The sequence below is a fragment of the Heterocephalus glaber genome, unplaced genomic scaffold (genome assembly GCF_053883595.1).
Source record: "Heterocephalus glaber isolate CG9 unplaced genomic scaffold, H.glaber_assembly_v1.0 deba00001497, whole genome shotgun sequence".
Classification (NCBI taxonomy): domain Eukaryota; kingdom Metazoa; phylum Chordata; class Mammalia; order Rodentia; family Bathyergidae; genus Heterocephalus; species Heterocephalus glaber.
In genome coordinates, this window is record NW_028258320.1 from 2,568,690 (window position 1) to 2,588,534 (window position 19,845).

General features: G+C 36.9%; 1 protein-coding gene across 1 annotated transcript in view; it reads left to right on the plus strand.

Moving 5' to 3' along the window:
- Nucleotides 1–19,845, plus strand: part of Dnah8 (dynein axonemal heavy chain 8) — a 262,037-nt gene that overhangs the window by 74,823 nt on the left and 167,369 nt on the right. Inside the window, exons 29-38 of the mRNA XM_087184476.1 lie at nucleotides 617–852; nucleotides 3,016–3,120; nucleotides 4,801–4,914; nucleotides 6,705–6,767; nucleotides 8,544–8,644; nucleotides 11,944–12,081; nucleotides 12,836–13,076; nucleotides 14,642–14,841; nucleotides 17,636–17,789; nucleotides 19,194–19,357. Coding sequence (XP_087040602.1) covers nucleotides 617–852; nucleotides 3,016–3,120; nucleotides 4,801–4,914; nucleotides 6,705–6,767; nucleotides 8,544–8,644; nucleotides 11,944–12,081; nucleotides 12,836–13,076; nucleotides 14,642–14,841; nucleotides 17,636–17,789; nucleotides 19,194–19,357 — 1,516 coding nt within the window. The remainder of the gene's footprint in view (nucleotides 1–616; nucleotides 853–3,015; nucleotides 3,121–4,800; nucleotides 4,915–6,704; nucleotides 6,768–8,543; nucleotides 8,645–11,943; nucleotides 12,082–12,835; nucleotides 13,077–14,641; nucleotides 14,842–17,635; nucleotides 17,790–19,193; nucleotides 19,358–19,845) is intronic.

The following is a 19,845-nucleotide window of genomic DNA, read 5'->3' on the forward strand; positions in this document are numbered from 1 at the left end:
CTTACTTCTTTTTCCCTCTGCATGTGACTTTTTCTGCTTCCCAGTACACAGGGCTCTCCCTCCACTTTCATTTCAAACTCCCCAGAAAGCACTCTGATTGGCCCATGGTAAGTCAGAACTGACCTGGGATAGTCAGCCATGGTACAGGGTCAAGTTATACAAGTATTCTAACCATATGGCTGAGATAGAGAGTAGAGTAACAAGAAAACTGAGGTTGTGGTTTGACAGGCAAAACAGATTTCACTCCACTGAGAGGGGTTCCCTAGAGAACATTGAGGAATGAATGAGGGCTGCTAATGAGATGTTTAGAAACAGAGCAAGGTCCACGTAGAATAGTGCTGTCCTGACATTTCTGAAATATCCCCCATCCCAGCTGTAGTGTCTTTTTTGTATACCGGTGAACATACTCTATGGAGATAGGAATTAAGTCTTCAAAATCTAGTAACTTTATGGTGCATTAATTCATCCTAACCAGGTTTTAGGTGCTCAGAAGCTACATGTGATGGGTGACTGCTGAGTTGGACAGTACAGTTATAGATACCCAGATTACACACACAGTGAATTATTTCAGAGTGCCAATTGGATTCTATTTTCATCTTTTTTGTCTTCATATCAGAGCCAATGAAATTAGCCTTATCAATTGAGGCTAAGGCATGGAAGATGTTACTCTGTCGATACTTGAATGAAGAATACAAAAAGAAAATGTCAGACATGATAGCATTTATCAATGAATACCTGAAAAAGTTATCTAGACCTATTCGTGATTTAGATGATGTCAGATTTGCAGTGGAAGCTCTGACTTGTATTCATGATAATGAAATTCAAATGGACATGACTTTGGGACCAGTTGAAGTAAGAAATGATCCCATTTTTCTTTCTTGAAATGCTTTCTTTTTCTTTTTTTCAGGTAGAAATATATTTAAAAAGTGATTCTGTTAATATGTTTCTTCATCTGTTATGTCATTCTCTCCTTTTAGGAGAATTTTAACAATTATCAACAGTGAGGAAGGTACAGAGGAATATTAATGTTAATATGATACTAGGGTAGACAGTGTTCAGTTTTTTTTTTTTTTTTGGTACCAGGGATCTAACTTGGGTCCTTGCACTTGTGCAGCAGGCGGCGAAACCACTGAGCTAAATCCCCGGCCTGTGTGTTCAGTTTTTGCTATGACACTAACATTTTATGGAAAATAATGGTTGCATACTCTTGTGTCAATCATATGTATTAGTTAAGTTCTCTCAATATCTTTGGTTTTCCTTAGAAACTGTTGATAGGTCTCATTCATGGCCAGTGACACAATAGGCAGTATAATGGGAACAGCCCACTTGGGTGCAATTATAAACTGTTGGAACTTGGATCAACAAAAGATGATTTGGGGAAAGGGTACTTGTACTAGTTTTCTACTGCTGCTATAACAAGTTACCAAAGAGTATACATTTTTTATGGCTTAAAATGATAGGTCTGACCCCTGTTTTTCCCCTGCCCCTCGAGTTTCCAGAGTGGCTATTCCCAGCTTCCTGAGCCCCAAAACTGTACTCCTACATCCTGTTGCCACCTGCCTGCCCTGCTAGGTCACAGTGCACCCAGCACAATAAAACATTAGCTGTTGCTATGTCAGCTGTTGCCATGTAAGCTGTTGCCATGTAGCCATTGCTACTAGGCTAGTCTTGCTTCACCGATCCCATGTTCTCCCACTCCCCTAACCCAGTCCATAAAAACTCAGCTCAATAAACCTGGCTTAGACTCTCTTTTGGAGTTATTCCAGGGAGGTCTCACTCAGAACCTTAAATTCAGGCTGGCTGTGTTCTTTTACACGTTCATCATCATTTACCTAGCATAAAACAAACTTAATGGTTTAACACAACACAAACTTACTGTTTTATAGCTCTAGAGATCAGAGTGTGAAAAAATTTCAGACGACTTGCATGGCTAAAGGCAAGATGTCAGCAGGACTGTGTTACTTCTGGGAAGAATCCATTCCTTGTGTTTTCTGTCTGAAAAAGCTGCCCACATTCCTTGGCTCACTGCCCACTGCCGCCCCCTGCTTATGGCATCAGATCTCTGACGCTCTTCTCTCTCTCTTTCCCTTCTGTGGACTTTTGTGATCACGTTAGACATATCTGTTTAATTTAGGGTCATTGCCTCATCGAAAGCTCCTTCACTTACAGCCGCAAAGTCTCTTTTGTCCCTTTTTGGCAACATATTTAGGGGTGGGTTTTAGGGATCAAGATAAGGACAATATTGGGGATGCATTATTTTGTCTGTCATAAGTATTTTATGACTAATATTATTTATAATATTCAAAATTTCTGACTAACGACAATGATAAATACCATATTCTTAATTTTATTGTTTTTTTAAAAGTTCTCTATAGATAATGTATCCCCATATTACCTGCAGTTTCTGGGAAATTGACATTCCCACAGCCTTTTATACCCTCTGTTAGCGAATGAACTTCCTACCTTTAATAATCTTAGTATTGAATTTTGCATGCTTACCACCAGATTTAATACATTATCATTTTTTCCCTGACTTCAGAAGCTTAATTCTTTAGCGTAGCTTCTTTTGGTGAAGCCAACTGCTGGTCCATCCCTTGAATTGTTTAGGTTTCTTTTCTTTGGATGAATACCCACATCATATATAGCCAACCTCTGTTTTCATAGAGTCAGAAATTATCTTGCAAGACACTAGCACAATATGAAGGAAGAGAGATAGAAAATAACTGCGGAGATATTTTCTGGAATAGTATCTCATAGCATTACCTGCTAACATTGCCACTAGAATCACTTAAGTACTTATTAAATGAAGATTTCAGAGCCTGTGGCCTGGAGTCAATATGTGGAAATCAATGAGAATCTAAAGCTGCCTTCCCTACATCTTTCATTTTGGGAACCACTCATGAAGAACTTGCTGTCTTCTTCCAAACCATAGGAATGTGTTTGGAGAAGGCATCTAAATTGATTAGCCAATAGCTTCCCTTTGCGATGTTTCTGAACTCTACCTCTACTTTGCAGGAAGCCTATGGTATTTTAAACAGATTTGAAGTTGAAGTAACCAAAGAAGAATCAGAAGCAGTTGATACTTTGAGATATTCTTTCAACAAATTACAGAGCAAAGCTGTAAGTACAATTTTAATTATTTTAAGTCACAATTTCCAGGAACATATATTTTATTCTTTTCAAGAGTGTGTATTTTATAACAATTTTATGAGATATAATCCACATACCATAAAGTTTACCATTTTGAAGTATACAATTCAGTGGGGTTTTTTTTAGTATACTCAGAAAATTCTATAGCTACCATCATTATCTAATTTTAGAACATTTTTATCACCCCCAAAAGAAGCTCTGTATTCATTACCAATCACACCCATTCTCTCTCTTACCCCAGCTCTGGCAACCACGAATCTACTTTCTTTTCTGTAGAGTTGCCCTCTCTGGACATTCAGCATAGGTGGAGTCATGCAATATGTGGTTTTTCGTTACTGGTTTCTTTCATTTAACTTAGATTTTCAAGCTTCATCTGCATTGTCCCATAAAATACCAGCATTGAATTTTCTTAATGGCTACTGATTTTAAGCATCTTTTTCATATGGGAACTTCATTGGCCATTTATACATCTTATTTGGAGATATATGAATTTAACTATTTTGCTTATTACTAAATTTGAGTTGTTTTTTGTTTCTGAGTTCTTTTATATTCTGGTATTAGTCTTTTTTGTTTAATTTTTTTAGCATTAAGAATAAAATTCATGGGCTTTGCACTGAACTGTATTCCAGGCCCTTTTCTTACTTTTTTTCTTTTTTTGAAATTCTGAGATAATATCTTACTTAGTTTCCTGGAATGCCTAAACTATGATTTTCCTGCCTCTGTCTCCTGGAGCTACACACGTGTGCATCTATCCTGCACAGATTTTTAATTTTGATGAAGTCCAATTTAGCTGGTTTTTTTTCTTTTGCTGCTTATGTTTTGCCATAGGATCTAGAAAATAGTTGCCTAATCTAGGGTTATAAAGATTCACTTTTATGTTTTCTTGTAAGACTTTTGTAATTTTTGGCCTTTACATTTAGGTCTGATTCATTTTGAGTAAATTTTCATATATGGTGTAAATTAGCAGTGGAACTTTGTGCAAAAGCATGTGTATATGCAGTTATCTCAGCATGCTTTATTGAAAAAACTGTCCTTTCACTAATAAACTGTCTTGACACACTTGTTGAAAATCAATTGAAATGTAAGGGCTTAATTCAGATTCAACTCTATTTTGTTGATCTATGTGTCTATGTTTTTGCCTTGGCTAGTGAAGGTTTAAGCAGAAGCTTTTAAGACCATTTGGAGAGGGTATTTGCAAAAAAAAAAAAAAATTTTTTTTTTTAAAACCTAGAGTAATATCACTTCCTTTCAGGGAATTACTCCAACCATTATAGCCACGTGAAGCTACTAGACATTGCCACTCCCTGTGGTTGGCATGGTCCCACAGACTGCATAGGACCCACGCTGGGTCTGTAATAGCAACTTTTTCTGGCTGTAGTGATGATGTGATCTGGATCAGCTAGAGAACTTTTTGCTAACTGCAGTTAGCAAATAACAGAGAAAATGACTTCACCTATTGAGTCACAAACTAGAATAATTTAGTGTCCTGTACCTGCATATGGGTTGTTTATGTATTTTATTATGAGCAAGCGGAGACATTGTTGTTCCCACAGGACATCTGTGAGATAACAAACTTGCTGGAATAGAATCCTTGTTTTATTTTCAATATGTGACTTTTACTCTCATGTGGAATATTTTTTTGTATTCTAGGTTTCTGTACAAGATGAGCTAGTTCAAGTGCAGCCAGTGTTTAAAAGTAACCTACTTGAAGCTGTGGAAGTTTTCTGTGGTGATGTAATGAACTTCGCAGAAGCATATGAGACGGTAATTTACATATTAGCCTACCGTGTACTAAAATGTTCTGTGATACATTAATATGAAATAGAAGTGCTGAACCTTGAAAAATAGGTACATTGCACATAACCAACTGTATTTGCATACTTACAGCTATCAAAGAAGATGGCTGCTCTTTTAAGGATGTTTTATGGAGGAAAATAAAAACAGATCTGACAGTTGAAATGAGCAAACAACATTCCATGAGAGAAAGAGAGGACCTGGTTTTGTCCTTGTCAGAGCCAGAATTGTAATACAGTAATTGGAAGGCTGTAAGAAACTATTAAGTGCCCTACTACTTAGAGCAGTGTGCAGCTGATTTTGCATTTTCAGTAATTCTTAGAGAACTGAAAGGGTCACTGAACATAAATAATAAATGTTATAATGGACCAGTGGCACAGATTATTCAACCCGATATTCTCATAATGTCTAAGTCCTTCAAGTTAAACTCAAAAGTTGGATGTATTTGCCTAAATTATTCTACTTCTATTAATGGTCGCAATGGATCTGACCTCTTAAGATGTTCTAAGCCCTTGGTGTTATAACATTTTTATATGTATTAAACTTATCTCTTTTTAATTGGATTAATCAACATTGATTTGCCTTATCATTCTATTGTTAAAATATAAATTAAAATGGAGACCAGGTCTGAAGAATCTCCGAGCAGACAAAGCCAGCCGGGCAACCTAAGTAGCCTTAACTTGCTTGATTTACAACAAAGCGAAACTAAACCTGAGCTGTTTCTTGCAAATGTCTGTATTAAAGAGAAGCAGAATGTAAGCTCAACCAATTAGAGGTAGCAAACAAGCGTATACAACTAGGGACTTTACAGCAAGACAGACTAAAGAAGGCAACTTTACCACTGTAACCAAATGTTTTCTTTATATTACTTTTGCATTCCCTCTATAAAAACACATCCCTTGCTTTAGTGGAGCCTTGAACTAGGTCTGGTTTAGAGTTGTGCCCAGTTCATGGAACACAGTATGGATGAATAAACTCTAAAATTTTATTGGCCCTCAGTTTACCTTCTTAACACTATTATATTGGGAATTTAGTCTCTTACTTATATATGCATAATATTCATAATAATATAGACCATTAATATCCTTAATGCCCTTCATTTTCTTATGGGGACTAGTCCTTGTTATTTTAATCTGTCACCATCTAAGAAGTTAGTTTATTCTTTTGCTTTTGTGGGGGGACTGTTTTTGGAGGGTTATTTTGCAGGTGTGTACTGGCTCATGGCCACTAGAGATTGCCTTCTGCCTGTTCCAAGTATCCAACCTGCATATGTCCCTATTTCCATGTTGGGCTGAGCAGTTGGTACAAGGAGGCTGTTCTCAGAATTCTGTTATTGATTATTCCAACACAGTATTGTCATTTGTAATCATAAATGAAATACAACAGAGCTTTTGTGGTACATACTTCATACAGGATATGCGTTTCTTGCATGTTTAAAATTAGCTGTATAAAGATCCTTTTAAAATTGAATGGGAGCCAGGGTGATAAAAATGTTCTAAAGCTGATTGTGGTCATGGTTGCACAACTCTATGAATATACTAAAAGCCATTGAATTGAACATTTTATGTGGGTGAATTGGATAGTATGTCTCAATAAAGGTGTTATAAAAAATAAGTGGGACTTCAAGTATGAGACAAAATTAGACCATTTAAATGAAATGTAATGCTTATTTATTTAAAAGGAATTACTAGATAGACCCAATGAATGGACAAATACACCTGGCTGAGAATGAAAATGGAGATTATATTATTTTTTTGCAGGAAGGACCTATGGTTCCAAATATACCACCCCAAGAAGCTAGCAATAGGCTACAGATATTTCAGGTAAAAATCACTTTTTATTTGGTCGCATTGTCAATGTATTATTTTTAAAGATGATTGTAGGGGGAATCTTACATAGAGGCTTTCATTACTGTATATTCTAATCTGCTAAACGATGTGATTAACTCCTTCTCTGTGTCCCACCAGGCTCTTCTCCACAGAATCTGTCTCTGTATTTTTAAAGAATAAGACCCTGACTACGAATTTAAGTAATAGTGTATTTCAAGCACCTAACATGATATGCAGGGTGAAAAAATATATAGTATAATAAAATACCCAAGATTCTAAGTATTGGCAGATGGTTTCCCTGCCTTCCTTTTGTATCCATTGTTAGTCTTTTCTTTGGTATCCATCACTTTCAACTTCCCAGCCCAGATTGTACATACTCATTGCATTGGGCCAGCCGTTCACTAGCTTTTTCCACACTCAGATTGCAGAGCACATCTCGAGAAAAATCACGCACCCATTTGGACTGATGTTCTAAAAATTCTTGGATTCCTCTGTAAATTAGCTGGTCTGGAGCATCAAGCAGTTTTTTCCTTTTGTTCCTGTTCTTTTTCCCATTTCCTACATTGGTTGAAAAAGAATATTTATGCCCTTTCAGTTCTTTAACCCTCCCCCATTCTCAGCACTTAAAAAATATTCATCAGATGCCTATTGTGTCAGTACAAATTTGATTAAGCAATGGCTTTTACCTGTGGGCCGCTAGAATCTGATAGGGAAACAGCAAGCCAGAGAGACAGTTCCAAAGTCTAGTGCTGAGCGCTATGCTCTAGTTCTGAGGACTCATGTTTATGGAGACTGAAGTACAGGGCTCCCAGCCCACGTGGGGGCTGTTAGAGCAAGTGGAGTTTGCCCAGAAGAGAAGGCATCTACCTAAGCTGCATCTTCAGGGATTAGAGTTAGACAAGGGGAGGAGGAAAAGCCAATCTGGTAGGATTTGCAGCTTGTACAAAGGCCCAGGAGTTAGGAGGGAAGCAGGGAGATTTAGGAAGGTGTTGACCACAGGTAACTGTGGATAAGGGCTGGAGGCCACCGTGCTATTATGTAGAATGCACATATCTTGTTATATAGATGGATCACTTCTGTTTGCGTTTGTGCTTTGAACCCTGTTAATATTTAGCTTTCCAGGGCTGGGGATTTAGCTCAGTGGTTTTGCCGCCTGCTGTGCAAGCGCAAGGACCCGAGTTCGATCCCCGGTACCAAAAAAAAAAAAAGTTTAGCTTTCCAAATCTAAGATTTTCAAATTCCACATCAAAGAAAAAAGATTAAAATGCATGTACTGACTTTGAGGATTTAAAGTGTTAGAATTATTTGAAATGGAGTTGAATGGAATCTTCCATTTTTTAGGCTTTTTATTGCACGTAAAGAAAACAGAATTGAATAGATTATACTAATACTTTGCTCGTTTTTGAACCCTTTAGGAGATAGCCCAGTGTCCAGTAGTGAAGAAGCCTGAATTACAGATTTTTTAAAAGGCAGTTTTCTTACTTTCAGAGGTTTATAGATGTACTTGAATATATAGGTCTTCTGAAGACCTCTTAATTTATTAAAGAAATGATTTTATATAAAATGGGTGCTTTGAGAATGCTTGAAAGTTAACTTTCTTAAGTGATTAATTTAACTGGCAGCTTAGTATAAGTATAAATTTGCCTCACAAATTCTTGTTTCATAGATACTACTAAGTAAATGAAAACTTTATCTCAGATATGATAGATTTTACCTGAATGGGATCTGAATTAGTTGTATTTTAGTGTACTTTAAAAATCTTTGTTATAGGCCAGTTTTGATGACCTGTGGAGGAAATTTGTTACATACTCATCTGGTGAACAACTTTTTGGATTGCCTGTGACTGACTATGAGGTTTTACACAAAACAAGGTAAGTTGCGAAAATGTACATGCAAATAGCTAAATACTGCCCATTAGAAAAATCATGTCACTCCCAGTTCCTTTATTATGCAGAAAAGGATATGGCTTGGAACACCCCTAAATAGTCCTCTTATTCCTGGTATCCTTGACCTATTAGACACAGAGTCTCCATATAGAAAAGAAATACGCTAGGAAAGTGGAAAATGCATTGCAAATATTTTGCAAATGTATGGTCTAACTTATGCTGTACTTTTTCTTTTACTAGTTTTGTTTTATTTTATTTTTTGGGGGGTACCAGGGATCGAACTTGGGACCTTGCACTTGAGAGGCAGGTAGCAGAACCACTGAGCTAAATCCCTGTCCCTCTTTTTACTAGTTTTGAATGGTATCAACAATTGTGCAGAGGTATTACAATTTTTAATAACTCTCCTTAGCACTTAGAGCTGAATTGCTCTTTCTCACTGGGTAGACATAGAATTTCTTGAAATTGATGGCCAAAGGATGCACTTTATTTTGAACAGTACACCTAGGATTTAAACAAATATATTTAAATAGAACTTTAAGTATAACTTTCCTCAAAAGCAATATTAAAACAGTGCTATTAGTTTATTAGGGTTTTGACTTGAGAAAAGAACTTTATATTGGTTTCCTTCACTCACAGCATGAAAACTTCATGGTGTAATAGTCATGAAATTTTCTGAAGAGAAAGAAATGTGTCAGTCATTGAGGGCAGATGGTTCATATTCTTTTAAAAAGAGTTTATCACCAGTATTAACCCAATAACCAATTGTGTTAGAATTGCAGATCTCTGATCCCCATTGTTTACTTACTGAATTACAGTCTCTGGGACTGGGTCCTAAGAAACCTGAACTTTACACATTCTCTAGGTAGTTCTTATGCACACTTACTGTCTATGGCCATAACACCCTGAATGCGCCCAATCTCGTCTTGTTCACACTGTGAGAGTCAATGTGCTAACTGTCAACCAAGCAGGGCAAATAATCATCGCAATTTACCTTCTGGACCAATGGACCATTGTTTTTTTTCCAATGGATCATTTTTAATTGATATTTTATTATAAACTTTAAGAAAAACTTAGGTAGAGTAAACCAAGACTTTTACTCAATACAGCTAACTCCTCCTCAGCTGTCCTACGTGAACATGGAGCAGACCCATCTATCTACACTAACTCCACATTTCAAATCCATCTCCAGTGGATCTCTAGCTTAGCATTCCTTCTGATTTTTCTTGCAATTCCATTGTCAAAGTTAAAGACTGTTGAAGACTTACTCATAATTTTGTTGAAGAAAGGGCTGCCATCTTCTTTGTGCTATAAATACACAGGCAGACTGTGTGCAGATGGGAAGGAGGTCTGGGGATGAGGGGAGATGAGAAGGGGAGGAAGGGAAGGAGAAGGGAAAATGATTAAGATGCAATATGTATATTTACCAATTTCCCAAGATGAGTGTAATTATTATGGATTGCAGACACACAATAATAAAAAAGGAAGCAAAAACAGATCTGAATGATCAATTCAATGAAATTTTTCATTTCTGCTTTGTTGATTTCCTTTGACTATACATCTACCATCAACACTTGTCTACTTATAAAATATATCACATAAAACTTACAGAAACATCATAAATACTGAAAAAAACCTATCACTTATCTGTTTCACAAAATGGAATGGTATAATTCTTATTGCAAAATATTGCACGATGAGGCCCTTGCCTCTCTAGAAATATATTGTTCACTGATAAAATACTGCATTTAGCAAAACTCATGTAGGTTATCTGAAGATTCACAATCAGAGATTTCACTGATGAAGTCAACTTCACCCTCCAACAGAGTCTAGAGTGTGGTTTTCTGTCTCTTTTCTGTTTAATATTTGGGAAACATCATTTTATCAATTTTCTCCATTTTGCTGTATCAGGAGGAAAATAAACAATTCTGAATTCTTAGCTGTTTTATTTTATTACAGACAGCTAAGTTAGATAGAAATTATTATACAGTCAGAGAGGGACTGGGCTGTCAAGGAAGTTAGCAGAAAAAATAAAGACATCCCAGTTGTCACCAGAGGAACATCTGAAGAAGACCAGGCCTCAAGATAAAGATGGAACGACCAGGCCGATGTGCCTCTCCGAAGGGGATAAGCAGTAACTTGGAATTATGCTATAATTGGCTTCAGTTGGTCCAGTAAAGTCCAGATAGAGACATTAGTCACCCAGGTGGGTGACCGGATCATCTGGACCCATCCCTTCCCAAAAATGCCTTTGTTCTTTCCACATACCCCTGCTAAGTGACCTGCTTTTCTATTGATCAATATTAGGTAAGAGGCTATACTCGTAGTCTTATTGGTTGATTAGAGTTTGACCCATCTTGTACTCACCTCATGATTTTGTACCCACATCATGATTTAGCTGTATAAAAAATTCTTAGAGGAGTGTCCTTGGTGGCAACCCACTTGGGGTTCCCCGCTGTCTCTCAAGAGCTGTGTCTAAATATATTTTTCCTACTCTTAACCTCCATTGTTCCTTAGAATTCATTCTTTTATTTTGAGGGACATGAACTCAGGGTATCTGACATCTGGCAGGTTGGGAGTTATGTTTTTCCCCTATTATCAATATGAAAGCTAAACAAGCAAAGAACTATAAAAACTGGTGTTGGGGGCAACCCATTTTCTGGTCCCCCTTCTTCCTCTCTTAGACAGAAGCTATCTTTCTCTCAATACATTTTTCCTACTCTTAACAAAACAAAACAAAAACGAAATGGTGCTGCTAGAATTCTGTTTTGAAAGATGATACAGTATCTTTGGAAACACAATAAGAAACCTGCACAATGATGTGATTATAATCCCTAGGCTACTGTGTTTAGTAAATGCCATCATTCTTCTCTTTTGTTATTATTTTAGTCATGATTGGAAATAACCAGTGAGTAATAATGAAATAATTCTTAGTACGGTTAAGAAGCAAATGAGTCAGGAATGGGAAAAATAATCTAACTAGCATTTCACTATGTGTCTTAGATTTATGAAGGGTCTAGATTTTTCCTTTACAAAATAACCCAACAAGTTGTCAGTGTCAGGTCATATGGTATGATTTGGGATATTCAGAAACTATAAACTTGACCTTATTGGTAAAATTTTAACAAAGTCTCTGTGTTGGAAGCTGGTATAGTTGTACATATTTGGTGTCTAAGAGACATTATACACATGATATGTAGAATACTTAATTGAATCAGCTCTACTTATCCAAAATGTAATTTATTTTAAAAATATACATCATGTGATGTCTTTATTTTTCCCCCCAGGAAAGAACTCAACTTGTTGCAGAAACTATATGGATTGTATGATACTGTAATGGGCAGTATTAGTGGTTATTATGAAATACTTTGGGGAGATGTAGATATTGAAAAAATTAACACAGAACTTCAGGAATTTCAAAACAGGTGAGTTTCAGTTAAATTAGCTAACTTTTAAAAAAATTCTTTTATTGGTACATTTTAGATATACAATTCATTTACATTTATCATTAGATGCTTGTATCTGTGCATGATGTATCTTGGTTCTTATTTTTTCCCCCATTACCTGTGCATCTTTCACCCCCTCCACCCTTCCCTATTTACATAGATTTTGTTTCCATTTTTTTTCTTTTCTCATAATTTTTCCTTTCCCTTCTTTCCTTTCTTCTTCCCCTCCCACCACACCTACCCCTTTGGACCTTTTCCTATTTCAAATGATCAGTTATTCATTTTAATCATTTTGATCCTTATTTACCCTTTCAGTTTCTCGCACTAGAGAAACTATTCGGTATTTACACATGTGTGTCCTATTTATTTCACTTAAGAGTATGGCCTCAGTATGCATCCATTTAGCTATAAATGTCTCTAATTTTTTCATTTTTTATGGCTGAGTAGTACTTTATTTTATAAAAAACCCCACATCTTTTTTATCCAGTTTCCAGTTGATGGGCACTTGGCGTGTTTCCAAGCTTTAGCTATTACAAACTGTGCCGCTATAAACATGGGTGCACATATATCGCTGTGGTATGATTCTTTTAATTCTTTTGGAAGATACCCTAGCTAACTTTTATATAGAGTTTATCTTCTTAGGATCCTATAGTTATTATATAGCTATATGTTTATAATGCCTTTTTCAAAGAAATAAACAGATGGTAAAATTTTTTCTCTTTCTTTCTGGAAGGTGTCGTAAACTTCCCAAAGGACTTAAAGATTGGCAGGCATTTCTGGATCTCAGAAAGAGAATTGATGATTTCAGTGAGTCGTGTCCATTACTGGAAATGATGACCAATAAGGCGATGAAACAGAGACACTGGGATCGAATCTCTGAGTTAACCAAAACCCCATTTGATGTGGAATCTGATTCCTTCTGTCTCAGAAACATCATGGGAGCACCACTCCTTAAAAATAAAGATGATATCGAGGTACCTAAGAGTATAATGCCTTATCAGTGGTCCATTCAAGAATGTTTTTTTCTTTTCTGAGAAGTGTACAAATAGAAATTTTCTTTTCTTTTCTTGATTTTTCTATTCTCTTTCTAATTAACACATAATAATTATACGTGATAATTGGGAACAGTGTGATTCTTCAATACAATCTGTAATGATTAATCTGGGTAATGAGCATTTCCATCTCCTTATCATTTCTTAATGTTTGGAGCCTTCAAGTTCCTCTCTTCTGTCTTCATGAAACATGAGATACTGTGAACCTTGGTCACTGTACTGTACTGCACATTACCACTTATTCCTTGGATTCCCCTGCATTTTGTTGCCTCTTACCCAACCTCTTTCTGTCTCCCCTCCCCTCCCTAGCCTGGAGTAATCACTTCCCTTCCCTGTTACTTTGAAATCAACATCTGTAGTTTCAAAATATGAGTGAGAACACGTGGTATTTGTTTTTCTATGTCTGGCTTATAGAGATTTTGGAAATTTTAGGAGATGTTTTGACTCCTATAGTTTTTAAAATAAGAGGGTTTGAACTTTATTACTTACTCTTTCAAAGTATCTTGTATCAGACATGTTTCTTCTTTCTGGTAAAACACTTGATGGTGAAATAGGAATTGAGATGTGTCATATCCATAAAGTTAATGTGAGTGATAGAAATCTTTTCATAAAAGACGTGTTTGTCATATTGGAATTGTGAGTATAGCTTGGACTCATGAGAATAAGAGAGTCATTGGAATTTTAATTATAATGCGAATCATGTAGATTTTGGAGTATAGGGGCCTGAAATAATACTAGGAAAATGATGGTGACTTGGTAATTATTTCAAGCAGTGATGTGAATATACTCTATTAGAAAAAAGCAGAGCAAACAGATGAGTGGCATACAGTATTCAGCCTAGAAGCCTGGCAGAACTTCTTACCCACTGTCTGTTAAGAATAGATATTTTATCCTGAGTTCAATCCCCGGTACTGGAAAAAAAAAGAACAGACATTTTATTAGACTTGCTCTCTACTGTGAACTCTCAAAATGTGGACTTTTCCTGAATAATTTGGCTTTCACAAAATAATCTTGTATCTCAAGGAGATAATGTGATTATTTGAAATACATTCATTTGGAGTCTTTTACTCTATCCTTCTGTCCCTTAACTGGACTTCAGTTTAAAAACAGTTGTTTTATATAACATTTATTTATTGAATTCTTGGTGAATTTGCCTCAGACTTATTTTTCCAAATTTCTGCTTCTAAGGGTGGCAGGGATTATCTCCATTTTAGCTGAAAATTCCAATTAGAAATGTAATCAAGAAAAAAATGAAGGGGTCAAATTCCATTATCTCATGAATGTGCTACAAGAAAATAATTAGTAGTCAGAGAGTCATAAGGTTCTGGTGTGAACCTGCCACACAAGAGCCTTGGTTTTTCTTGGCTGCAAGATGACTCACTGAACTAAATGACCGCTGAGACTCTTCCAAGCTAAAACATCCTGTGATCTTATGATGCACTTAATTTGTAGTTGAAAATTATGCCTTCTTTGATTTTCCTCCAAAGGACATTTGCATATCTGCCGTTAAGGAAAAGGATATTGAAGCGAAGCTGACTCAAGTGATTGAGAACTGGACCAACCAAAACCTAAGCTTTGCAGCGTTTAAGGGAAAAGGAGAACTTTTGCTGAAAGGAACCGAATCAGGAGAAATTATCACATTAATGGAGGATAGTCTGATGATCTTAGGTTCCTTACTAAACAACAGGTAATTTTATAATTTGGGGAAGAAGTTTTAATTTGACATTTACAGTATAAAATACTAGGTAAATGCCTACTTTTATAGTTGTGTCATGATACATGATTCTGCCTTGTGTTACTCTGTCTTGTCTGTCCCCATAGGCTCTGCCTATTTTCCCAAATATTCATGACCTCCATCTCTTCTTTAATGGCACCTGTCTCCCTTCCCTATTTTTCTAGATCGGTGCCATTGTAATTACTCCCCCTCCCCCCCGCCCTGCCCACTAGCAGCTTATTCTCTATATCCTGGCTCTGCACTGAGATGATGTCTTCATTTTTCGCTTCTCTTTCTTTTGTACCTCTGATTTGCCATCATGTTCTCTTTGATTCACCCTGTTCAAGCATTTACCCAGTAGCCCAGGAAGAGCAAGCTCGTCATACATGAAAGCAACATACAGCTAGGGGCTTGGCACTTAGCTGTATGTTGCTTGAAAGCAGTCATATCTGTATGGGGGCCATTGTTCCTTGAGAGAGGCAACCTGTTCACCACTGAACCACGGGAGCAGCTAGAAGAGGCCTGGGTCCTCAAGTGCAGCTTCAAGAAGTTGCCATAGGGTGCATCAGATTATGTATTTTGTCAGGTCTTTAGTTTGTATGTTTGCAACCTCTATCCTCCTAGTTGTGCAGCAGTAATTGACTGTTCTTCCCCACATACACCTGGGACGTTTGTTAAACCCTATCATTAATAGAGGTCAGTATGCAGGAGCATGGGAATTCTAATATCCCTTCTCCAGTGGAGACCACTGGTTTATGCATGGCATCCTGCTTGTCCTCTGGCCCCAGGGGCAGCCTTCTGTTTGGATAATGTTTTAATCTCCAAAGCTCTTAGTTTAGGAAGTTCTGAGTTAAATTTATTGAGATAAAGATCCCAGGGCCATCCTCTGCCTTCAGGGAAACTCAATAGTCCTAGCCAGGGTGGCCATAAATTATTCATTGGTTCCTAGACTACAAAGACTCATTGCATATTTTGCCATCTTGACCTCTCCAATGACAACCTCTTGAAGAGGAGGGCTGCAGTGGAGGAATTTTGGATTTAAATCCTTTCTTACTGGAACAAAGCCTGATTAGTGTAATACTTGTTTATTGGACTAGTTAAGATCCTATTAAGAAAGTTAATGTTAAGATTCTGCTAGAAAAAATGTAAGGATATCTTAAAAGTCATCACAGTTTGGGAGATTGTCCTCGTAGACAACTTTGCAGCACCAAGTGGATTTGGAAATCCTGTTCCAGAGGTAACCACGGACTGACCTCATAGCAAGGGAGCCTCATGCATGTCTGGGACAACCACGATGTGGCTTTAGAAGGAGGTTGCATGTTTCCATGGGAGAGACTAGATAGTGCCTGGATTTAGTACTTTCCTGGTGGATGTCAGATTCCATGGGATTTCACGGGCCTTCCTATTAGTTATGGTGGATGTTACCACAAGAAGTTGTATAATGTAGATACCTGGCCAAAGGACAGAAATGAATTATGCTAGATTTTATTTGAGATCTCCCTTTTTCTTTTGTTATCAGGGATCAAACTTAGGACCTTGTGCTTTCGAGGCAGGCGCGGTGCCACTGAGCTAAATCCCCTGCCTGATATCTCCTTTTTTCATGTTGCAAAGTTATACACATCAAAGATGACTCTCTTATTCTCTGTGCAGAACCATTTCTGGCCCTACCTATACAGGTGCTTCAACTCTCTGAAAGGCTTGCCTATGCCATCTTAATCTTCATCTTGATTTTGAAGATCTTTTTGGCATATTTACTGCTTTTTGGCTGGAGACCAATGGCCAGAGAGGCAGTATACATTGGGTATCAGGAAAAGTGCCTGTTACTTCCTTGGAGCAATTTTTGTACAACTCCCTTTGTAACTCCACATATAACATAGGCTCCTGGAGAAGTTATGAGCTGCACTTTGAGCATCAGGCTGTACCCAGAAAAGCTCCGTTGTGTATGTGAGCCCCTTTAGGTCACTCTGTCCTGGATGGAGAAAAGAGGTGAGACCCTAGTCAACAAGTCTTGTCCCACCCAAGAAATGCCACTACACCCCATCCAAACTACTTGCTATGGCCGTAAACTGAAGTCAGCCTCTTGCATTCTCTGCAGGTATTTGAGGTCTTTGACCAGTAGCTGCTTATTACTTCTTTCATGACATCCACACTATTTCTTGTCTTTCTCTGTTGTGCTCAGCCTTATGGATATCTTTTATTCTCATAAACACTCCAGCAAGCCCTGATGATCAGAAAGCAAGAGCCATACTATTTGGGGGTAGCTATCCTGGATCTCCAGCACTACAGAATTGAGTTGCAGTATCTGTGGAATCCACAGTGTATAGGTGGGAAGGGTACACGTGTAAGTGGACAGCCGATCTCAAGATTGACCCTAATTTTGCATAATCTTTTTCCATATGAACCTGGCAGTACCTAACCTTCTTCTCCTAATCTTTAGATATGTTGTATCCCTGTAGAGATGGTCTATTTCTTGGATGAAATCTTTAAGACCTTTCATAAGAGGAAAATTCCTGGATAACGATCTCTTAGATTCAGTAATACCATAGATCAGTAGCAAACTGTCTTATGTGTTCCCCTCACAGGCAGAAAGAAATAGTAAGAGGCAGACAAAAAGAAAAACATTTCATTAGCTGTGTGATACTTATTAGAGACTGTCCTTTTAGAACAAAATTCTCATTCCCAAAGGGATATTTGTGGTTCACTTTGTTAGGCCACTCTGTTTTCTAATCTTCCTTGAAACATAATGTTTTCCGTGTTTACTTTTCAGATACAATGCTCCATTTAAGAAAAACATACAGAATTGGGTATACAAATTGTCCACTTCCTCAGATATAATTGAAGAGTGGCTAGTGGTACAGAACCTTTGGGTTTATCTTGAGGCTGTGTTTGTAGGTGGAGATATTGCCAAACAGCTGCCTCAGGTAAATACAGCTTTTGTAATTACTGATAAGGTGGTTTGGTGTGTGTATCTGCATGTCTCAGTGAAAGCCTTCTCAAATTCAGATGGTCAAGTCTTGACAAACTTGGGGTTGGAAAACTATGGCCCACTCACATGTTTAAAATAAAGCTTTATTGAAACACAGCCACATCCACTCATTTGCATGTCAACTGTGGCTGCTTCTGCACTACAACAGCAGAGCTGAGTAGTTTTAACAGTGACCATAAAGTCTCACAAAGTCTGGCCCTTTACAAAACAAGCAAAAAAGGATTAAAAACAAAGAGAAAAAGGTGTTGACCTCTGAGTGATATAGCATCAAGAAGAAACTCATAATTTCAAACTGAAATATCTTGAGATTGAGTATGGGATATACTTCAACAACAGTACTATTCAATTATCATAGTTCATCTCTTCCAAGAGTTAACTTTATAATGTTTGTCTGGAATAGTATTAAAATTAATCTGTATTCTGTAAACCAAGTGAACTGTAGTTCACTTGTAGTTAAGCCTGCTACTATAAGATCCAAAACATACTGTAGGACAAAGAGACAGCCTTAGAAGACTATAGCTAAACTTTAAAAATAATTCTGTTGGGGTTTTTCAAATGAATGTCAATAACCAACTGATAGTTTTAGACTACGAAGGTAACTTTCCTCTTAGCAAGTTAAGCCTGAAATAAGCTAAAAATTCCTAAATTTCTCTTTCTTCAGACAACATCTCTATAGATTATAAATCAAAGATAAAAGGTGTTGGAAATGGCTGGTTTGTCTTTTTAACACATTTTTTACGATGTAAAACTATTATATTGTTTTTAAATTAGAAAAGAGCATTTTTAAAACAACAGGATTATGCCAATTTCTTGAGGCATTTTTTTTCAAATTAAATGCAAAGCTTTATATCATTTATAGCAAATAGAAAGTTTTTATTTGTAAAAATGTAAATGAAGCTTTGTTTTACTATTTTTTTCTTTTTTTTTCTTCCTGGGGTATTATTGAGCTGTAATTATTCCAAGGACCCTGAGATCAAATTATTTTCATGCTTCTTCAGTTTGCTCATCAAACCAAAAGACCTAGGGTGCTAAAAGACTAGATTTGAACTTTGAGAGCTCTGCAGATTAATCATGTGTCACTTCAAAAATGTATTATATGCAAGGAAACAAACAAATGATAAAACTCAATTGTGATAAAGCATTATTTTAATAAGCAGCTTTATCAAGTTTGGGGTTTTGTTCTTCAGAATTATTGTTCAGATGAAGAAATTTGTTTAAATTATGTTAGCCCGAGATTAATAGCGATTGGGTTGAAGAACTATAAGAAATTCCAAAGTGAAGACTTTGATTTTTCAATTATCCAAATGCTAATCTTTACTGACTGTAGATTTGCTTTTAGGAAGCAAAACGCTTTCAGAATATTGACAAGTCCTGGATAAAAATAATGCAGCGAGCTCATGAGAATCCCAATGTGATCAGCTGCTGTGTTGGAGATGAAACCATGGGACAGCTTTTGCCTCATTTACATGAACAGTTGGAAGTTTGTCAGAAGTCACTTACAGGGTAAGAGTTAAATTTTAGAATCATGTCTCATTTCTTACGGGATGGAGTCTCGTCCCACACAAATCACTCTGTTGGCTCTATTTCTGGTTTTATAATGATGGGTGAAGTGGGAATAGGAATTTATTTTATTCGTTTATTCATTTATTTTTTGTTTTATTTTGTTTTTGGTACTGGAGATTGAACTCGGGTCCTTGTGCTTGCGAGGTAGGCGGTGGAACCACTGAGCTAAATCCCCGGCCCTGTTTATTTTTTTTTTTACTCTTTTTTTATTGATGATACAGATGAAGGGGTTTCATTTTGGCAGATTCATACATGCCCATAACATGCTTTGATCATTTACCCCCTGTCCTGACTTAATTTTGACTTAATCCTAAATTCTGTTCTCGAAACATCCTTGTGTTTTTCTGGGTTTAAACCACGAGGTACCCACTACTTTTGGAAATGTCCCAGGGGGGCTCATGATAAGAAAGATGATGGATGATGGGGTG